Source organism: Pyrus communis, chromosome 3 (genome assembly GCF_963583255.1).
Source record: "Pyrus communis chromosome 3, drPyrComm1.1, whole genome shotgun sequence".
Taxonomy (NCBI): Eukaryota; Viridiplantae; Streptophyta; class Magnoliopsida; order Rosales; family Rosaceae; genus Pyrus; species Pyrus communis.
Window position 1 is genome coordinate 20,207,767 of NC_084805.1, and position 22,136 is coordinate 20,229,902.

The window sequence follows — 22,136 nt, forward strand, 5'->3', positions numbered from 1 at the left end:
AACTTGTTTCAACGTATCGTGTTACTGACCATAGACTGTGCATGTAGGACTATTCTTCTTAGGATTTTGAGGGTGACATTTTGCGTTCTTCTCAGATGTTTTAATATAGCTAATCTTCAATTTTACTTATTAAAAGAAAAATTCTCACAATTGACATTTTTAGGCTTAATATATTCAGAGTCAATATCATCGATATTGTTTTTAATTTAATCACTTATTGTTAGATGTGATGTTTTAGCACAAAAGCCTTGGTAATATTAAAAAGTTATACCCCACATATAATTAAGATGTATGTTATTTAGTTATATTTTTCCGATATGAAACTATTTTACATTAACCATATAACTGGACATCTGAAAATCATGCCAATTGTAATTACCATCCCTACTCCAAAAGCAAATAAAAAAGTCCATGCTTTGATATGCTTACGGTTGAAGTGCCATAAAATTGGATAAGCAAAAGATGAATATTTAATTTATTTTTATTTTTATGATAAGTTAGGTGGGAATATGATTCAATCAACTCGTGCACATATATATGATCGGTCCTACACTACACAAAAATTACTTCAACTTTACTCCCAAAGAAAAAGCGGCAAGGCAGCCAGTTTCAATCTCTCATCTTCTCGCTTTATTTATCACATTATTATATATGTGTTAAACGTTGGAAACTGTTTCATGGTTAATTGTATTGAGACCTAAGATATATGTTTGAGTTACCGAGTAATAAAATATTGAGACTTGACTTCTGATGTGTCGTAAAATTTCTTCATACATATAATACATATCCAGCTTTTGAATTGAGGAGGATGCCCTAGAAGCCCCTAAAGTAGTTTCAACCTACAGGCTCGAAAACGTAAAGTTCGTCAATCACTTTACCGATCGGCAATTGGATATAGTAATTCTATGTAACAGAGCGATCGAGTAGCTGAACATACTTTTCGGTTGAGGATCCTCTTTAGATTCTTTTTGTGAGGATTTCGGAAATCTTTCAATTACATTCATTCATCATACATTATGCGATCAATTTTCGTCAGGTACTATTTATATTTAATTTTAAATAAAAAGATTTACAATGATTTCTAGTTGCACGATATATGATGAGCTAATATAATTGAAAGATTCTCACAATGCTTACAAAGAGGATCCTCATTCATACTTTTCAATATATATGTATGCTATTTTTTTATTTTTTATTTGAGCACTCAAATGCTAATTAATTAGTAACTAAAAACCGCAAGCTGATTACATATTTGAGTTCACAGTATTTTTCTAAGATTTAAACCGTTTATATTTGTAAATCTTGTTTAAAGATCATCCTTTACAACTATTCATTCAATCAGAAGATGTTCAATATTTAATTGTTAAAGAAAAAAATTGACAAAACAAAGTCGCTAAAACCATAATGATATGTGAAGAGATTTTTAATCTACAATTGAATATATAAATGTTCATATATTCGTAGTCCAACCGTGCAAGGAAGATGGTGGAGCTGGTCCGAGTCCGGTGGAGCTAGCGATGCTCGATTGTTGATTAGAACATACAGAAAACAAATTGTACTTCTCAAACATTTAGATAGGATCATACTGTAGTGGGGATATATTGTAAATGTATATATTCCTCTGAGAGAGAGATTCCCAGAATTTCAAAGTTCAAACCTGCTCTCTGACAGAAAAGTATGTGAATTCAAATTTATTTATATATAATTCAAGGAATTTGTATATCTGATGAGGCGGGGACTGCAACTTCAAACAAGCACAAATATGAGATAATAAATTGTGACACATGCACGTGTAATTAAACATTAGGGTTAAATTTCTAATGCCGTGATTAACTGGGATATCAGGAAATGCAAAGCAAATCGCTAACGCATGCATTTGAAACAATCGATGTTGGTGTTGGTTAATAACGTGTAGACAGATGCACCAAATATGATATCGATCGGAATGTAAGAAAATTAGATTGAGATAATAATTGATGCATCGTTTCGACAAAGCTGCACTTCAACTTTTCATCTCTTCTATAAAGTGAGTAGAACCTCATCTTTTGACCTTTGTCATGTAGGTGTAGCTAACTTAATTATATGGAAAATGCTAGATAGATTAAAATTTTAAATTAAATTTACAAATCAAATTATATGTCATCAAGAGAAAATAAATACGTTAATCAATACTTAATTAATAATTCAATCATCAACAATCACATCATTTGATTTACAAAATTTGATTTAAAAATCTAGTTTATCTAACATTACCTTAATTATATACCTCCAAGTTTTATTATAAAATTAAATCATATATATATATATATATATATTATGAATCTATTTAAGTAGTTTGGCTAAGTCACATAATGGGTAGCTTAATTTTTTTTTTAGTATAATTTTTTTTTGAGTACATTGATATTTTTATACTAGAGAGAGGAGGAGTTTGGCTAAGCCACATAATGGGTAGCTTAATTTTTTTTTTTTTTTAGTGCAATTTTTTTTTGAGTACATTGATATTTTTATACTATAGAGAGGAGGAGTTTGGCTAAGCCACATAATGGGTAGCTCAATTTGATATTATATTCGCCATTCACGAGATTCGAACCTAAAACCTCTTTTTTCTAAGCGAAAAAGAATACCCACTAAACCCTAATACTGAGTGACTTTTTAAGTACAATTTAATCCTTATATAAAATATAAGAGAAGGGTGTGTAACCACACTTGTTTAGAATGTCCATAAACAGTTCTCATGATTTATCATATCATATCATACTATTATAACTGAAAAACTAATTAAGATAATGTAGTATAAACTGTATAATATGTGAAGTATGGGACCTGCAAGGAGGAGGAGTGCACGTATCATATCAGTCGACATGCATGTCCAGTCCACTGAATGAAGAATTTGAAGATGTCCAACTTCCTTATAGGCTGGTTCGCCCTCACATATAGAATGGAAATAGGAATGCAGCGAGTTTGTCTTTGTCTGTCTGTCCAACTGAAAATCGGCAGCCATCACAAAGATGGTAAGGCTGCATCAATTAAAGAGTAATGCAAAATTTATATATTAAAATTTGCAAACTAAATCATATGAATGTTGATGATTGCAGGATTATTATTTAAGTGTTGATTAACGTGCTTATTTTAATTAGTATTGTATTATTTGGTTTGTAAATTTGATTTAAAATTTTGATATTCATAACATTACCTCAATATATATACGTCAGCTTTGTCCAGTTGTGAAAGATAAAAATCGAAAACACCAAAGAAAGAAAGATGCTTTTTAATTTAATTTCTAAATAGCCACTTACGGCTAGTTAGGTATTGTGGTGCTTTTTAAAAACATTGTTTTTATTGTGCTATGAGAATAAATAGCTGTAAAATAAAGTTGTTGAGTGTTTGATAAGTTTTTTTTTCTTTTTTTTAGTGCTTATAACAAAAAAAAAAAAAAAAAAATTGTGTTTGAGTGTTTGATAAAATTTAATATAAATTGCTGTGAATATAAAAATATGTTTAATGCATAAAAATAATATGTTATTTAATGCGATACAACAATTGTAAAAAAAATGATTATAATTTTATAAAATATGTGAGGGTATGCTTTCTATTTGAAAATTTCATTAAATATACACTAATTACTATGTTTTGAAAAAAAAAAAGAATTTTTTTTAGAAGTATGGTAGGCATTGTTTTTGCTTTTCTATTGTCCTTGACAACAGTTTTAAGAAAATAAACTTTTTTTTACCAAAAAAAAACATTTGATGTTCCAAAATTTTTAATAAATTCTTTTTATTATTATTATTATTTTTTTTTTTTTAAGACACCACAATTCCAAATCAGTACCAACTCACGTGGCTAGTCTACTTCCCATGCTATCATCAATGGCGTGCTATCATCATCACCTTTTCTTTTCTACTCTTGGATTGAAAGAGTTTTATTGTCGCTAATTTCTTCCTGTGAACTATCACAAATGGTCGGTTTTACATTCAAATGTGATTCCTCATATTTATTCAACTTGTCGGTGATAAATGTCAAATTTCAAAACCAAAAGGGGTTTTATTGGTCCCTAAAATTGACTCACCGTCAAGATAATATTTGAAATTAAAAATAAATCAATGTAGTTCCTGAAAATAAGTGTCGCAAATCAATGTGGTCCTTCCATCACAATTCTGTTAAAAATTTCGTTAAGTGCTAATGTGGCACATAAATGGGCCCCACAAGATTTACGAGTTTTTATCACAAATGGTCCCTGAAATTGACCAACACCGTCAAGATGGTCCTTGAAATTGACCAACACCGTCAAGATGGTCCCTGAAATTGACCAACACCGTCAAGATGGTTCCTGAAATTGGCCCACACTATCAAGATGGTCTCTAAAATTGAAAATCGGTCAATGTAGTCCTTAAAAATAGATGTCACAAATTAATATGATCATTTCGCGACAATCTATTAAAATTTTGTCATATGCTAATGTGGGTTTAATAATGAATTAAAATAGTTGTCTAAATACCTTTTTGTACAATGAAATGTTTTTCTTATAGTAGGGCATACTCCGAAGAGAGTTCCCTCTTATAAATTCTCAAAGGCACAAAGCTTAACCAAGGCCTAAGAGGGGGTGTGGAAATAGTTTTTAACCAACAATAGACGCACCTCGGGTATAACCTCATTATCTCAAGGTAGAACTTGCTGTTATTTGCATCACCAGACCGCCAGTGAAGCGCCGAACAAGCTCTCCAAGATTAAAGTTGTGAGGAAGTTGATCGCCTAAATGTTAACGGTGATGTCCCAGAAGTCATTACCAATCGGCCAAGCCTTCACCAAAGGTGATATTGATCCATGTTCAATTCGATCAAGGGTGTCGAAGTGTGTAAAGATGGGTATATAGAGTTTTTTTTTTATATATTTTATTTTATTATTTTATTATTTTAGAGAATAGAAAGCGAATGAGGTAGAGAAATGTACACTGGGATTGGAGGTAATTGCAGGACTAGGTTTTTGGGTTGACAACTTTTTTTATTAACTATTAAATTACTAAGCCTATTTGTAATTTTTTAAATTTAATTAGACTTGTATGACCCATTTATGTGTCCCATTAAGCACATACAGAATTTTTGACAAAAGTGTGACGGAATGACTACATTGATCAATTTTCAATTTTAAGAACTATTTTGATGTCGTGGGTCAATTTCATGAACCATTTTGATGTCTCGGGTCAATTTTAGGAATTATTTGTAAGAAAAAATGACTTGTGGGGCCCATTTATGTGCCACATCAGTACTTAACAGAGTTTTCAACAAAATTGTGACGGAATGATCACATTAATTTGCGACATCTATTTTCAGGAACTACATTGATTGATTTTCAATTTTAAGGACCATTTGTGATAAAAACCCAAAAAAAAAAAAAAAAATAAAAAAATACAGAGGGAAATAGAAATGTCAAAAAATGTAAAAAGATTAGGAAAGTTAAATAAAAATGAAGAGTCTTTTTGATAACCAATTTGTTTTTCGTTTTTATTTTTGTATCTGTGATATGAGAAAAGTGTCAAGAAGGGTGACGAGAATGTGTTTAAACAAGAGATAAGAGGCCAGAAAAAAAGTTAAGGGAGCAAATCGACAGTAGCAAGGTACAGAGGGAAATAGGCAAAAAACTATTACAATGATCCTAAATACTACTGAAAGTTACGGTGCGCGAGTGCAATTCCCTAGTAACAGTATTTCCCTACTTCTATAAACGTTTTGTATCACAAAGTCCCTGCTTTGTCCAATCCTACCCGTACCAAAGAACTTCAATATCTTTGAGAAGAATTATCTGTACCTAGATTCGACCCCCACGCAAAACGGCTTCCTGTTCCATCGAGAAATCGATCGGTATGCCACCCCTTGGCCTGCAGTTCCAATACAAATGGACCAAATACGTCATTCATCTTCTCGTAAGCCTCTTCCAGTGCGCTCGGACTCGGCACATGAAAAGACTTCTCTATACCTGCAGTGTATCCAGCAACAAGCCACCCTCTCAATGCGTCTTCGCCGGTAGCATTTTGCTCCAATATCATGTCAACCCCTTTGTTTCCACGATTTAAAAGAAACTTCTCTTCAGGGAACATTTCTTTCAATTCACTAAGTTTTGAAGGCTTAATGACCTTGTGGAATGACCTTCCCACTCTTACATTTCCGGCATCCTTTATGACTCGCCCAGGGAATAGGAGGTCTTCCCGATACCTCAGGTCAGCCGGGCTTGATACTTTTCCTGTCTTCAGAAAATCAGCCACAATCATTGCAGTCCTCTGTGGGTTCAATGTGTTGATAGGAGTTGCCCGCATTTCTTCAATGACACAGTATACATGTACCATTGAAAGAAGAGGCCCAACAACCATCTGCAACAAGTTAAAGATCATTCGAATCTATTTCCTTCAAAAGGAATATTAGAAATTCACAACCACCGTACGAAATGAATTCAGAATAACAAACTATGCAATATTCACTGCAGTCATAGCACACGAGTGATGCAAACCTGTTTTTAACTCAGTTTGAAAATGGACGTTTCGTGCAATTACGAACACAATAGAAATAATAGTTGAGGCTGAATGGTAAAATTGAGAGTTAGACAGTGAATCATATCCACTACCTTTCCTTGCATAGACGAACAGACAGTAGATGCTAATTGGATCCCTGCTCCCATTCCAATGACATTGAACACAGTTGATATTGCCTCCCCTTTGGCAAACAGATCACTAAGATTGCCCTCTTTTGCAAAGGCCGAATAAATTGGTAATCTTGTTGCTCTCGCAGCAACAACTGCCATCCCCTGTTAACTTCAAAGGTAAAAATCTTAAGGAACAATCAACAAAATTATATTTTAGGATTGGAGAAGGGACTCAAAACTTTACACGGACATGGTATTAAATACAAAGAAAATAAAATAAATTTCAACGACAAGTTTACCTATTACTTTAAATAAAAAATTAAATCAGAAAAAGGAAAAAAAAAACCTAATGTTTACCAGCAATAAATAAATTATAATAAAAATGAAAAAAAACCTAATGTTTACCAGCAATAAATAAATTATAATAAAAATGAAAAAAGTGAGGACTTGAGAAGAAATTAATATGCACATGTATGCATCTCTATGGAAACTATACCTTTGCAAAATTGCCTAAACCTGCAACTTGAAGAAAAAGCTGTGGACACAAAGGAGAAAGAACTTCCAAGCCAGTGCCAAAGTCATAGAGCACATCAGCTGCAAGGCGAAAAGCTTAATCTAATTAAAAATATTCTAAAAGCATTAAAGTCACTTCCTACCAAAAACATATAGTTAGATAAGAATTAAAGCTCCCAAACAGACCCAAAATTCTCCAACATTTAGGCTCGGAATCCATTCTTGCGCCCAGATTGCTACATATAAGCTTTCCCATGTGCTGCATCCCATCCTTTAGAACCTGAATGTCAACAATATGGAATTGATAATATTTGAAATGAAAGTGATCAGAGTCGTGATTTGGTCGCAAGTGATCTTATACTCTTCAAAAATTGAGAACTTACCCAACTTACAACAGTTGCTTGTGCAGGGGTTGGCCGCAAGCCTGCAGCAAATAGGAGTGACTGTAAAGGAGTAAGAATGCAGCCAATGACCCAAATCATAGTTGTCTTGAAGATTTCTTATTTTAGGGTGGGGGTGTGGGGAAGAGAGAGAATAAGAGAATCTGTAGCTTATATGATGAATTGTCACTCAAGAATTGTAGCAAATAAATAGATAGTATATACTAAATAAGCATACGTATAAATGTGAGCACAAAAAGCAACATATAAAAGGTCCAAGGTGCAATATCGACCAGAATTCATAGGGTTAAATTTCCACGCAAGAAATATAAATGACGATTTTAAATGCATTGAAGGTATCGGAAAAAAGACCTGAGTTGAAAGCACTGACAGGGCTGCACTGGTTAAGTGCTGCAGTGCCCGGAATTGTGTGTATCTGAGATATCCTTCATTTACACTGCACAAGTAAAAGGTACATGAGTAATTGAACCAGTCTATGGGTTCTCAAAAGGAATAAACCAATACTTTACCTATATGGATATCCCGAGGGGAAAAATTTATTGACGAATGAGTCAGCGACCTTAAGGAACACTGGCCTCGAGTCATCAAGAATCTTCACCTGCAGAAAACTCAATGCAGTTAAAGTAGTTCAACAAAAGCAAGAACAAAATCAACCTGGCACGCAAAAAACACACTGGACCGCAGCCACTTCAACTAATCCTCTTTCCATTCCCCAAAACCCGAATTCCCACGGGTCCCCAGTTCCCATTTTTGCAATGGCTATGTATTTTCTTTTGCCGAAAATTCTAAGACATTGTTGAACCAAAAGCATCCTCATTTCATTTCCCACAAAAAACCTACACCTTCGAGTACAATTAACCATTTCAAATCCCCTTCTTTCATTTCCACACCATGTTTATTTCAAAACAACTCTCTCTCTCTCTCTGCCCATACATTAAAATCAAACCCAGCAACCCGACACTCAGTGACCGACTTGCATTGCCATTTGACCACAAAGTCCCCAACTTTTCACCAAATCAACAAGAACCCATAGCTCAAATCAGACCCAAATTGGGAATTTCAGTCAAGGGTGCATCAGCAGCTAAAACTACCGCTTACCCAGCAGAACCCAGAAGTGAATACGCAATTTAAACATGGGGAAGTAGATGAAGAACTTACAGAGAGTTGACCGCTGGGGTCAAACTCGCAGCGGTAGGAGACCGACTCGGAGGTTTCGATCCAGTACGCCGGCACCTCAGGAGGGGCTGGAGCTTTATCTGGCTCCTTCTTCTGCATCATTATCTTCTCCTATTGAATCACGAATGAAAACAAATGTATGATAAAATATATACATGTATATGTGTATGTACAGGTGTAGGTGTAGGGACATACCAACAATTTCATGGGAGGGGGAAGGAGGTGGAGTGAAATGGGCGACACTACAAAGGGGATAAGAATTTCGGCGGCAGAATAGGGTGGGCCAAACCGCCCGGAAATAAATTCAAGGATAATGCGGCACTAGCTTAACGGTTTTGGTATTTGGATTCCGAGTCCAAGAAACAAGTGAAACGACATCGTGCTATGCAATGACAATTTGAGTCCCACAAGCAAAAGGACGTCATTCAATTACTCAACTCTAAGTCTATCGTGTGGCACCACGTGTTTTAACTTGAAAATATATCAGCATTAATTGTGTGTTATTACATGTTTTAACTCGAAAATACAACAACATTAATCACAAGTTAACGATACCATACTTGACTTTCATTTGCATGTACGTTCGTTTGCTCAGCTGCATTTAATTATTTTGTCAAATCACTTCACTGAGATGTTAGTTCGTACTGAGAAAATGACGCATTAAGGTAAGAAGCCAAATTTTATGTGGAAACGAGAATTTACAAATGCACTTAGCCGACTCTGTGCTTAATGAATCACAATCCTCTCGTATCTTTAACCGCTTGAGCTACAAGCCTTTTATTATCGCTTTCTCGAGTCCAATATTTATTTTAACGAATTTGATAGCAACCCAATTTCACAAGTAAATACTTGATGGCACAATGCAACCTTGTGAGATGGAAAACAAATCAAACAACGCTGCAAGATTGACAACTATATTTCTCATGACAGTTGTTTCCCAATTGAAGTTTCACATTTGGTCGAGTAACAAGATCTATGCAGAAATAACCAAATCTTAAATACTATCAGGACTCGGGAGTAATACTTACAGCCTGAGATAAGATTAATTACACAAGTGAAAAAGGGGGCTTTGCACGCCTGAGGGGCATGCGGCTTTTGACAGTCGAAAGATTTCTTAAACGAAAGCTCTCGGTCCCAGCTCTTGCTTGCGCAGACCTCATATGGAAACGTAAAACCATAATTTCCCCATTTCACTATGACATCTCGGCATCATCTTCATAGTCGTAATCTTGTTCGCTTGGCCTGATTCTCTTCACGTCCCTCGGTGCAGGTCTTCCCTTCTTCGGTTTTCCTCTGTGACATAAATTACATATTTCAGACAGTGATGCCAGGAGATAGAGCCTCAAAGATAAATGGCGGCAATTGATAGAAACTGTTTTCCATCAAAGATAAATAGTGGAGTGCTTACTGCCCATTTGCATATATACCGCCTTTGGACCGACCTGGACCAAAGTCTGATCTCCCATCTACAATAAACAAAGGGGACAAAACAATGAATAAGAATTGCGCAGGCTGTTGTTGTATATTTGGCAACATAAGCTTTACCATCTCGTGCAGCCGCAAGTTCCTCAGCCTGAGAAAAGAGAAGAGAACCCATGAACATCGGTTTCATGTTTCAAACAATTATTTATCAATGTAAAACTATACATGCAAATAAAAGTGGTTTGAAATTTTAAGTCCACATTCACTTGCATGAATGTACTGATAATGCGAAAATGACATTAAATTAGAACAATAAAAGATGAGGACAACCGGTACAGCCACCATAACGGGACTTTTAATGTTTACAATACTTACTGCTGGTGATGTAACAGAAGATAATGAAAACATTCTATCTTCAGGCTGAAATTTCCTAGATCGCTTCAAGCTGCAGTCAAAAGGTATGAAGAATTCCTTTCCATTAATCCGTATACAGCAGACTCCAAAATCCAAACATGAAAGTTTTGTGCATATAATGCAGAAAATATCAGCGCTGCGTGTTTGATTTAATATAATTTGCATGTGCCATGTGGAATCTTTTGTATGGAAAAATAGATTATTCAGGGGAAATGTGCTGTAAGAACATTCAATTCAGATGCCATCAGAGCAATGAGTAACGGCCAATCATCTCCCAGCTAAAGCACGTCTCCGACATAAAAAAGGCTTGCCCGAGTAATAATTCAAGAATATAATTTATTCAAAACTGCCAAATATCATATATAGAGATAATCATTCCATGAATATAGACTCAACCTGCGAAACCAAAGGTCATTTCGTGAGTTTTTGTCTATAGTTAATGGGGATCACTAGATGAGCTAATACTACCAGTTTTAGTTAGCTGCAAAAGTGGTCAGTGAAAGAACCCTGCTAGCAAAGAAAAAGACTGCTTGGAGAAATAACACAACAGGTTAGATCAGAAAGGAAGAGAACCAGAGGGAAAATTGAATAATCAGAGCATTCAATCTAACTAGCCAGAATACTAAAGAACCAGTTCTTCATGGGAAAAAGAGTAGTTTGTTTAAGACTATCGCGCAAACACAGAAGCCTCATGGGCAAGAGTTAACTAAGGAGGATAACCCTACATAGGAGTACAAAGAAAAAAAGTGAAGCCAAAGGATATCTTAGCTAGTTCTCACAGGTTAGTGTTCTTGGATGACGATAGAAACCCTTCAAAACCTTTTAGTACATTTCCACATTGAGTTGGATCCTGTAGATAACTAGTCTCCAAATCATAGACCTGCATTATAAGAAGACATTAGTTCCAGTAAAGAGGCGTATCAAATACGCAGCTCAGCTGCAACTACAACAAGACATAAAAAAACTTTTCCATCCCATAGCTTGTGCTGCATTTCAATTCTAAACGGTGGACCAAACCAAAACAACAAAGAAAACAATTACAACCAAATATCCGTGGCAACATAACCAAGAAAAACTTACCTATCACGATTCACGGGCGTATACACTCTCTCTCTATCTCTCTCATTGAGTGCTTATATACTCATTTCATGTAAGTTTGCCTCCATTAAGACACGAAAAAAAAAAGCTTTATTCTTTAAACATACTATACAAAACCAAGTAATTTTTTCTCCACTAATTTGCATACATTTCTATTCATATCTTCTGCTGCATTTCGGTTCTAAACTGTGGACCAAACCAAAACGAGAAGGAACAAATTTCCATAGAAACATCATTAAGACGAGAAACGCTTACCTATCGCGGGCTAACTTACATGTTATGTGATAAGGGAGATGGACACAAAAAAGGGTTAACACCCATTTCATGGAAGTTTAGAACATGTAAGTTTAGAACAAAAAAGGGTTAACACCCATTTCATGTAACGTTAATAACACGACAAAGAAAAAAACTCAATTTTTTTTACATACATTTCTGATTTTCTATACATGACCAATTAAAATCATTTGTGTAACCAAAAAAAAGAAAAAAAGGTCTTCCATTTCAGCTATATCCCCAGAAATGAACTCTAACTAATAAACCCAGTAGCCAAAAAAACTCATTCTCCAACCCTAAGTGAAAGAACAACGAAAAATGTAATTAAATTATTTAAGAAATAAATAAAAATTGAACCTGTTTTTCAATGCCTCGGAGTTCATCTTGAAGCTTGGCTCTCCTACTCAGAAGAGAAGCGAGCATTACCGACGGATTATTGCTCGACGCCTTTTGCGCTGCTAAATATTTAACACAAATAAAAAATAATCAATTTTTCATTGATAATAAAATTAAGATCGATTTTTTTCAATTATTTTGTGAAAGAACACAATCCCGACGCGTACCTTCTGAATCCATTTTCATCAGGGAATCGTTTAGCAGCTGCCCAGGAGGAACCAAATTTCGAAAAACCCAAAAACCCCAAATTTTAGGGCACAAAATTTCGATCCAGGAAAGCAGTCGATGTTTCGGGTTTGGGTTGCGGATGCTCCGGCTCTTTGTTGGTGGAGAGCTCGTGACAATCACGTGACCTTTTCACTTTTTTAATTTTTATTATTTTATAACAAAAATTGTTATCTACATAGAAAGAGGGGTGAAAGAGTAGGTTAAGCCTCATAATAGATTAGCAATAATGTGGTTCAAATTCGTCTTTTATGAAAATTAAACTTAAGGCCTCACACTTACAAATGAAGAAAAATACTACTAGACCGTAATACTAAGTGGCGTAACGTTTTCACATTTGAGTGCAATAGAAACATAGTCAAAATAGGGTTTTTTTCTTTTTTTTGTTTTCTTTAACCATTTTTCATCATTAAATTGGATCAACAAGGAAATGAATAAGAATACTAGCTGAAACAAAATTTCATCTGTCAAAACATCTCTAATTGTAAGTAAGCACTCATAGTTTTTCTAGGAAACACAATCAGAAATGTATTAGTGCGTCAAAAAATGATTTTTGCCATTCAAGAAACACTTGGAAGTATTTCATACATACTCTACGTTTAAATGGTTTTTTGGATCAGATCATTGTTTGAATTACTCTTATTTTTTTTGGACAGGGTAATTATCTAAGTTGCTTGAATATGTGACCCCGATTGCAAACAGTTATATGAAATTAATTTTTATTAACGTAAGTTTGGTTTCTCCTATAAAACGAAACATTACTATAATTAATTGACCCAACTTACATCTTCTTACTTTAATCAAAAGATTGATAGTTAGTTGCATGATAACACCCAACAGGATCATCTCCAGATATTTTTGATGAAGATCCTGAAAATTCGTGAATTATGTTCGTTTATCGTATATTGTGTGGTTAGTTTTTATTAACTGTTTGTGTTTAATTTTAAATAAAAACATTTAAGATAATTTATAGCCATATAACATACGATGAACAAATAAGATTGGTTGATCTTTAGAATTCCCATAAAGATAATCCGGCAAGGATCTGCATTCTGAAAACATATTTGTCTTGGCAGTAGCAAAAGTAGAGTCTGTCTTCTGTACGTGGCGAGTGGATAAAAATTAATATATAGCGCGTCAGCGCGGACGGTGGTGGAGAGTGGTCCCTCCCCGAAACTCTGGTCCCCAAAGTCAACGTCGGCCATTACAATTTGCTTGCAAGCAAAGCGTTAGTCCCACGCAGCATCATCGCCATGTGTACGTATCTTTCATCACCAGAGAGCCTCACAGCAAAAGGGTATACCAGAAAGCATAGGCGCACTGCAGACTGCACCGCTCTCCTTTAGAATCCGAATCTTTCCACCTTTCTATTTTTCTTTCCATTTCCTTATCTTTTTCTAAGCCTTTTAGTTTGATAAGTTGATTTTCTTTTTTGTGGTTTTGATTGGTATAGTTCGATTCGTTTCAGATTTTCCATTTCTTTATCTTTCTTCTGCATGCCTCATTTGTTCAAATCTCTCTTTAGCTGCTAGCCTTCGCTGAAAAATCTGTTCTTTCTCGTTCTTGATCAAGCTTTCTCTTGGGATATTTGGGATTTTCACGGCTGCAATGTCTTTCAGAGGGCTCGGTCGGGTACTCTCTCTCTCTCTCTCTCTATATGTATATATATGTGTGTGTGTGTGTGTGTGTGTGGGTTTTTGAAGCTTCTATATGGTTTGGTTCAACTGTGGGTTTTGTTTAGTGACTTAATTTTATTTAAGTGCTCATGATTTTGTATTAAATCCCATGTTTCCGCAAAGATAATTCAGTCTGATGTAGCTTTGGAAGAACCCAATAAATTGTATTTAGTATCCACTCGGTTCTCGAGGAATTTTTTGCATACGTGAGTTGAGCTAGTTAATCTGTGCGGTGTTTCCCGCACCGTATTCGGAATCCTTCCTTATATATTAGAGTAGTTTGAAATATTGCTGTGTGTTCGTTGTATTAGACTTCCAAACTTTTCGTGGTCCTGATGGCCAGACAGAGGATAGATGTCTAGGCAAGGTAGTTACTAAGTTTTTCTTAGTATTGGGTTAAAATATATAACAGCATTGGATGTTTTTGTTGATTTTCCAGCCAAATGCTTCATGTGCCATGGGGGTTTCTGATGAGAGCAAGAACACTTTCAAGGAGCTGCAGAGGAAGAAGGTTCACCGCTATGTGATATTCAAGGTTGATGAGAAGAAGAGGGAGGTTGTAGTTGAAAAGATTGGTGGTCCGGCGGAGAGCTATGATGATTTTGTGGCAGCTTTGCCTGATAATGATTGTCGATATGCCGTATATGACTTTGATTTCGTAACTTCTGAGAACTGTCAAAAGAGCAAGATCTTCTTCATCGCATGGTTAGTTTTTCCCTTTAATCTCTTCACCATATGATTTATCACTATGGACTCACTATTAGTCCTGTTAAACTATCATTATCAAATCCAGACGCAGATTAGGCTAGTTGGCCAGATCATTACGTCTCCTCCTTGCACTCAAGTTCGGAATCCCGCTCCCCATAGATTAGTCGCATTGTCGAAAAAAAAAAACCATCACTACCAGGCTGTTTTCTTTTGGTGATCCACACATGTATGAATTGAAAGGTCTGAATGATCAACTCTACAATCAGTTGTTAGAATCAAGAGGTCTTCAAATCGTTCATTTGAACAAATTGAAACTCTTCTTTGTTAGATGATCATTATACTTATCAAAAATATAAATTCTTGATCAAAGAAGGAACAATCACAAATTTTGATCCCAATTCCGAAGTCGCAATATTTCAATCCCGTGCAGTTATTTGCAAATACAATCATTTTTTTTCACAATAAATCATCCATAAAGTTGCACTTGCACCCTTGATTTGGTATCCAGTGTTATGATCCTTTCATATAAACTCAGTGGTGCAGAATACTATTGATGCAAGTTTTGGTCTTAATAAACCAGAACATTGTGTGCGTTTGCAAATTCAAATACTTGTTCTATCTTGTGCTAATTCATGATTATTTACATAATAATGCTCAGGTCCCCTTCGACCTCTCGAATCCGTGCGAAGATGCTCTACGCCACATCTAAAGACAGGTTTAGGAGGGAGCTGGACGGTATCCACTACGAGATTCAGGCTACTGACCCGACAGAAATGGATCTTGAGGTGCTCAGAGACCGTGCCCATTGAACTCTCTGCAGTACTAAAACACATCTTCCTTGGTCAATCAAAATCTCTAGGGTTCTGTAAGTTTGTTCTGCTGGCTTCACTATGTTAGAACCCATCACCGGCACAAAACTGCATTACTGTTGCTTGAATAAACTGGCAGATCAGTTAGCTGGTACAAAAAGTATGGTTTGATGTTATCTTCTTGTTTCAGGATTTAATTACCTTTAGGTGATTAAAACCCGAAAATTGTTGCTATATACATTTGCTCACTTATGGATTTATGTTTGCGGAGCAAGAAATGCACCACGTCATTGATCTTCTGTTCTTGAGCAAATTCATAACCCGAAATATATGCTGAATGGGCAATGCAGACGGAAAGATCACCGAAGATCAACCAGGTACTTTAATACAAGGATAAACAACATAAAAATACAGAGATGAGTATCCGGTTTCTACTTTAATGTATTAAATAGTTATATAAAGACCGAAACAGAGAAAAATGAAAACACATCCTAAAATATTGCTCCACTTGATGAACAGAATGCACCCACCATTGCCTCTAACTTTCCGGCTGCAGCAGATATGCCATGGCAAGTAGACCGCAGTCTAGCTGGGAAAATTCCAGGCGGCACCAGAAATGTAGTAGGCATTAGGTCCGAAATTTGCAAAGAAGAAAGTGAGTAGAATACCACAAACCCTATCAAGTGATCCTGGTGTGTCCAATAATTGTAGAGAAATGCCAATATAAACATGAACACTGTCATGAAGAAGAATCCCATCACTTGAATCTTCCGATTTTTTCGATTAAGGCTGCAGTGAACAAGTATCCGGGTACCATACTGCATAGGGCGATAAGCGTTTGTGCCCCAGCAATCCTACAAACCTCTGAAACGGCATTCAAAATTTTCGCATTAGGAATCCATCCGATGGTGCTGACAATGTCTTTCTGAAACAGATTTTGGCTATAAAATGCAATGTCAAGCAAGAACCATGTGCTTGCGGTTCCAAGCAAGTGGAGTCCATGACGGTGTGTATAAACTCCTTAGAGAATAAACCAAAAGATTGCATGGTTTCCTTAGGCAGCCTGACGGGTTCAGCTTCGATGTCAACCTGCAAAACTTTTGCCATATCAGCATTAGCCTGGTTGACATTTTTCGCAACAAGCGCCGTGTAACAAACAGTTTCTGGCATCTTCGAGCGTCAGTAGTAAGTTAGAGCGGCCGGAAATGCTCCAACCATTAGAATGATTCTCCAAGGGTTGTCTGCTTCTGGGACAGTTGAACCAACTGGATCAACTTCATAAGCTGGAGCGTTGAACTTGGCCTCGAAAATCGCAGAGATGAGCATTGCAAACTAACCCCCTGCTAGAATTCCAAACCCCTGCATGGCAAACACCGCGGCAACAAAGGCACCACGAGTCTTTTTATTTGCGTATTCAGACATTATGGTGGCGGAAAGAGGGTAGTCATCACCAATGCCAAACCCTAGCCAGAAATGGAAGAAACAAACCCTGGTCATTGCAGCCTTCGCGTTGTGCCCAAAGGAGAGCGCAGAACCAATGGAGCATATGATCATGAGCATAAGAGTCATGCCATACACTTTTTTTCTCCCATTTTGTCACCAAGCCAGCCGAAGACCACTTGCCCTGCCAATTTGCCAACAAGCGCCACGCCATTGACAGCCGCTGTCACATTTGGAGGCAATGTGCCCGGTTTTGGTGAGCCTTCAACGTGGTAGTATGTGCTGCCAAGCAATTTGGTGATGAAGGATATGCAGAAGAGGTCGTATGCGTCGGTGAAGAATCCCATTCCGGCGATTACAATTGCGGTGAAATGGTTCCATTGTGTTTTTTGCAGTGTCAAGTGCATTGAGCACATGCAGTTGTTCTTTGGCCATGGATTTGCTTTGCTTGGTTTGATCTCTCTCTTGCAAACTCTATTTCTCTGGTTCTCAATATGCAAGAACACAAACAGTAAGATTACATTTACATAACAATGTATGAATAAAAAATGATTTAAATGTGAAGTTGATTGATATAAACACCGAAAATTAAAGCACAAGAGTTTCACATTTGAAGAAACTTATAAGAAGTCGGCAAAATTCACAGAGGATATAACTAATAGTTCCCTGAAACTATATGTGCAATACGTTGGTTCTTATTAAACAACGGATGTGCATCGATAATGTTGAAAATACATGCTAATAACACATTTGTACATTTTATTACGGACAATGATATTGACATATTATCGATGACATAACGATATTTTGTTGATTAATAAAGAACGGGCATCAGCTCCATAGCCGGAAAAATCATGTTTCATATATAATTTGAAAGATCGCATGTTGTAATATATAGGATGGGATTAAAATAATGCCTAGAATTAATTTATAAAAATTAAAAAATGGTAAATAAAATATGAAAAACATGCAGCTTCATCAAGAAGAAACAAGAACATGCATGCATAGAGCTGTAGCTTTTTTTCTAACCTGGATCTTCTCTCTCAACCTACAGAGCCTCCCACTCCGCGAGAGATCTAGAGGGAAGAGGGGGGGGGGGGGGGGGGGGGGGGCGGGGATAGGTAATGGTGTAGGGCAAGCCGGGCATGAGAATTTATAAGGGAGGGGCGTTTCGCCGAGCAACCGGAATATTACAGTGGTGCATTCTTCCCCTCCATTTTAGCTAGCTGTTGTTTCTCTGTAGACCCTTCTGTTCAACGAACTTAAGACATCCTTCAGTGGTATGTTCCAAATGTCGGGGAGTTTCTAGTAGTAAATAGAAAGTAGCCAAAACCGAAAACAGAAGCAGGTGAAGAGAGTTTCAGTGGTATATTCCCCTCCATTTATGCAGTTCAAATTTACGTCTTTAAATTGGATCGGTCCATTGGGGTAGTGAAGAGGTGAGAAATACTGAACGAGGTAGGGAGCCTTGAGGAGATGGTACCATGGTTGAAGAGGCTAGGCTTGCAGGGGTTTCAGAAGTAGCAGAAGCAGATGAAGAGAGGGAAGAAGATTGGGTGTTTGCCATTGGGTTGTGTTCGGGCGAAGATTTCTCCGGAGAGGACTCCTCGGCTCTCAGCACAGCTCCCCAAGGGATTGGCACTTTGGATGTATAGTCGGCCTCTTGCTTGCTGATGTGCTACAAGAAGATGACATAGTTAGTTCTGAAAGGTGCCTTTGTGAGGCCTTAGGTGTAGGTCTTGAGGCTCGCAATCAAACTAACTAAGTGCTAGGTGTGCCACTGCTATCTCAGTATGGCAGATATAGAACAAGATTGCGTTTAGTTGATTACTTGCACCCCACGATACTCAGACTTCTTGTTATCAAAGGATTGTCGTGGATGGGGTAAGTCCACATTAAGTTCTTTTTCTTACCTTGTGACCAAGGACTTTCAGTTCATAGTCTTGTATATAGCAGCTGTAGAACAAGATTGTGTTTAGTCGATTACTTGCACCCCAAGTTACTCGGACTTCTTGTTATCAAAGGATTGTCATGAATGGGTTAAATCCATATTAAGTTCTTTTTCTTGCCTTGTGACCAAAGGACTTTCAGCTTTTTACTTGTATTGCCACTGAAATGTGCTTTTTGGCTGATTGTGAGTTAGTTCTCATCACTTGACATTTAAATCATAGGCACATGGCCTATGCATTAAAGAAAGGCGCCAATTTGCCTCTGGGCTTGATGCTTGGGCTTTGGCTAAGTCTCCTTTTAGTTGGTATTTCTAGGCTTCCACACACTTGCAGCCCAATGTTCAAATATTAACCCAAACAGATTGAATTTAGGGCATTAGCTGTTTAAGCTCTCGATCGTCGATACCATATAAGAAAAATAGACAGAAGAAGAATATGACTGAAGGACAAGATTACTCGATGGTCTTGCCTGTTGATATTGATACGTACATGTTGTTAAACATGAAAAACGTACCCTTTGTCTGGCTTTGTAAAAGCCAGGACCTAGACTCAGGTGAATACAACAAAGTAGGAAATCGAAAAGTAGGCTTTTTCCCTCCCCAAAATTAACAACAGGCTTACATTACCACATTATTTCCTGCACACTGCTAACAGATCCAACCTACACAACTGGAACTGTCCTGTTGTTATAGCCTGAGTGCTCCAACTCCACTGCCACGCTTTCGCTTTCTTCTTCGTTCTCACCCGACATCTCCTCCAACGACCTCCCATTCGATTCGGGCACCAAGAAAGTGAACAATATCCCCAAGAAGTTGACCACACCCAACGCGATGAGCGAGTTTTTAACCCCGATGCCTGCAGGGTACCCTGCATCTGCCTTGGCCTTATCTTGGTTCTGAGCCAAGTACAAGAAACCGAATGCACCAACTATGGCGCCAAGCTTCCCGGATGCAGCTGAGATTCCATGACAAGTAGACCGGAACCTAGCTGGGAAGATCTCAGCCGGCACAACAAATGTTGTTGCATTAGGACCAAAGTTTGCAAAAAAGAAGGTCAATGAGTAGATCGCCACGAACCCAATTCGGTTGTCCTTGTGAGTCCAGTGATCATAGGGAATAGCCAGTGCAAACATGAACACTGTCATGAAGAAGAATCCCATCAACTGAATTGCAAATCTTCCAATCCTGTCAATAAGAGCTACCGTAAACCAGTAGCCGGGGACGGTACTGCACAATGCAATAAGAGTTTGCGCCCTTGCGATTCTGTAAACTTCTTCAATAGCATTCATAGTCTTTGCAGGAGGAATCCATCCGATCGCACTGAAAATATCCTTTTGGAACAGATTTTGGCTGTAGAATGCAATGTCAAGCAAGAACCAAGTGGTTGTTGTTCCAAGCAAGTGAAGTCCATGGCGGTGCATAAACTCCTTGGAGAACAAAGCAAATGTATTAGCAGTCGGCTCAGCCTTCTGCGGCTCTGCTTCAATTTCAACCTGCAGAACCTTTGACATGTCGGATGCAGCCTGTTGCGCATTCTTTGCAACCAGGGCGGTGTAACGGGCAGTTTCAGGCATCTTCATGCGCCAGTAGTAAGTCATTGCGGCTGGAATTGCTCCTACCATCACAATAATCCTCCACAGATAGTCCGCTTGTGGAACGGTTGAGGCAAGTGCATTGACCTCATATGTTGGAGCATCAAACAACGCTTTAAATGCGGTCGCAGAGATGATAGCAAATATTCCACCAGCTAAAATTCCAAACCCCTGCATGGCAAAGACAGCGGCAATGAAAGCGCCTCGAGTCTTCTTGTTAGCATACTCAGACATGATTGTGGCAGAGAGAGGGTAGTCACCGCCAATACCAAACCCTAGCCAGAACCGGAAGAAACAAAGCGTTGACATAACGGATTTTGGGGTATGCCCAAATGAGAGACCTGAAGCAACAGAACATATGACCATAAGCATAAGAGTCATTCCATAAACTTTCTTCCTTCCCATCTTGTCACCAAGCCAGCCAAAGAAGAGCTGGCCTGCCAGGGTTCCACAAAATGCCACACCATTTACGGCAGCTGACACATTCGGAGGCAATATCCCAGGCTTCGCTGCGCCTTCAACGTGGTAGTATATGCGGCCGAGCAACTTGGTCACCAAAGATATGCAGAAGAGATCATATGCATCTGTGAAGAATCCCATTCCAGCAATGATAATTGCAGTGAAATGGTACCATTGTGTTTTTGCTACATCAAGCGCATTAAGCACCTGTAATTGCTCTCTAGCCATGGTTAAGCTAGCTTTTACAAATTCTCCTTCTCTTCTCTGTCTTTCTCACCAGCTTTTTTTATCTGCACAAATTGAATAAGAGTGAGAAAATGAAAAAATAAAAATAAATCTTCTGCGGAAACGGCAAGTATAATGTAAAATATTCGAACAATAATTTGAAGAGAATAATACAACAATTTATACTGGTTTGACTTTCGCTACGTCTAGTTTGAAGACAGAAAAAAGTTTTACTAATAACAAAATTAGTATTTAGACTCTCACAAACCTCAAATCGCAAATACATCTAAATCATGATTAACACAGATTTGCTATGAGTGATAATTAATCTGTCAATCTTCAACAAAGGGGGAAAATCTAACAACTGTTCAACATCAACAAGGGAGTATGAAAAATGGACTCTCAACTCTGACAGGTCACAAGTAAGACTACAAGACCCGTTGGTTTTGGTCGTATGTTGAAAATATATTCAACCACTTCACTTTATGATTTTTGACTTTCAAATATTCTTATTGTTGCTAATTTATGTCACTAATTCATCACGTGTCAAGATGCTAGTGAAAATTAACAAAAGAATAATAAAAGATATTATAATAACTAATCACACACACTAAAGAAATTTTATTTGCCACCCAAAACAAAAAGTGGACCTTTTTATTTGAGCATGAAAAGTGAAATGATCTTCTGGAAACTAAAAAGGCAAAAACCTCTATGACTACCGGGAAAGTAGA

The 22,136-nt window shown here is 37.2% G+C and overlaps 4 protein-coding genes and 1 pseudogene across 5 annotated transcripts; 1 reads left to right on the forward strand and 4 right to left on the reverse strand.

Annotated features, from left to right (window-relative positions):
- Positions 1-5,616: 5,616 nt before the first annotated feature.
- Positions 5,617-9,161, reverse strand: LOC137727537 (protein root UVB sensitive 2, chloroplastic-like). The gene is made up of 9 exons (XM_068466385.1): positions 8,916-9,161; positions 8,703-8,831; positions 8,054-8,142; positions 7,896-7,980; positions 7,527-7,586; positions 7,330-7,423; positions 7,127-7,224; positions 6,613-6,792; positions 5,617-6,361 (listed from the first exon to the last, which is right to left on the reverse strand). Exons 1-9 carry the CDS (start codon positions 8,925-8,927, stop codon positions 5,774-5,776), a joined length of 1,335 nt encoding a protein of 444 aa, XP_068322486.1. The 5' UTR covers positions 8,928-9,161; the 3' UTR covers positions 5,617-5,773.
- A 453-nt stretch (positions 9,162-9,614) lies between these two features.
- Positions 9,615-12,599, reverse strand: LOC137727538 (uncharacterized). 2 transcript variants are annotated; one of them, XM_068466386.1, is made up of 7 exons: positions 12,491-12,599; positions 12,285-12,385; positions 11,336-11,436; positions 10,518-10,587; positions 10,266-10,293; positions 10,129-10,186; positions 9,615-10,013 (listed from the first exon to the last, which is right to left on the reverse strand). In XM_068466386.1, the coding sequence occupies exons 1-7, from the start codon at positions 12,507-12,509 to the stop codon at positions 9,914-9,916; spliced, it is 477 nt and encodes a 158-aa protein (XP_068322487.1). In that variant the 5' UTR covers positions 12,510-12,599; the 3' UTR covers positions 9,615-9,913. The 2 variants fall into 2 exon arrangements, with proteins under 2 accessions (XP_068322487.1, XP_068322488.1); XM_068466387.1 differs by having other exon boundaries at positions 12,285-12,382; positions 12,491-12,596.
- A 1,045-nt stretch (positions 12,600-13,644) lies between these two features.
- LOC137727539 (actin-depolymerizing factor) lies at positions 13,645-16,046 on the forward strand. The gene is made up of 3 exons (XM_068466388.1): positions 13,645-14,180; positions 14,664-14,929; positions 15,591-16,046. Exons 1-3 carry the CDS (start codon positions 14,157-14,159, stop codon positions 15,739-15,741), a joined length of 441 nt encoding a protein of 146 aa, XP_068322489.1. The 5' UTR covers positions 13,645-14,156; the 3' UTR covers positions 15,742-16,046.
- Positions 16,047-16,167: 121 nt separating this feature from the next.
- LOC137727536 (inorganic phosphate transporter 1-4-like) lies at positions 16,168-17,616 on the reverse strand (annotated as a pseudogene).
- Positions 17,617-19,564: 1,948 nt separating this feature from the next.
- LOC137727887 (inorganic phosphate transporter 1-4-like) lies at positions 19,565-21,472 on the reverse strand. Its single transcript, XM_068466748.1, has one exon. The coding sequence runs from the start codon at positions 21,406-21,408 to the stop codon at positions 19,792-19,794; it is 1,617 nt and encodes a 538-aa protein (XP_068322849.1). The 5' UTR covers positions 21,409-21,472; the 3' UTR covers positions 19,565-19,791.
- Positions 21,473-22,136: the final 664 nt, after the last annotated feature.

Bases quoted from the DNA above. Each gene is read 5' to 3' on its own strand.
- LOC137727539 (XM_068466388.1), top strand. From the start codon at position 14,157: ATGTCTTTCAGAGGGCTCGGTCGG. The intron at 14,181-14,663 runs GTACTCTCTCTC...TTGATTTTCCAG, and splicing joins CTTTCAGAGGGCTCGGTCGG to CCAAATGCTTCATGTGCCAT. The intron at 14,930-15,590 runs GTTAGTTTTTCC...AATAATGCTCAG, and splicing joins AAGATCTTCTTCATCGCATG to GTCCCCTTCGACCTCTCGAA.
- LOC137727538 (XM_068466386.1), bottom strand. The intron at 10,588-11,335 runs GTGAGAACTAGC...TTTTGACTGCAG, and splicing joins TCATCCAAGAACACTAACCT to CTTGAAGCGATCTAGGAAAT. The intron at 10,187-10,265 runs GTAAAGCTTATG...TGTTTATTGTAG, and splicing joins ACTTGCGGCTGCACGAGATG to ATGGGAGATCAGACTTTGGT.
- LOC137727887 (XM_068466748.1), bottom strand. From the start codon at position 21,408: ATGGCTAGAGAGCAATTACAGGTGCTTAATGCGCTTGATGTAGCAAAA.
- LOC137727537 (XM_068466385.1), bottom strand. The intron at 8,143-8,702 runs GTAAGTTCTTCA...AGTTTTCTGCAG, and splicing joins ACCCCAGCGGTCAACTCTCT to GTGAAGATTCTTGATGACTC. The intron at 7,225-7,329 runs GTCTGTTTGGGA...TTCGCCTTGCAG, and splicing joins TAAATGTTGGAGAATTTTGG to CTGATGTGCTCTATGACTTT.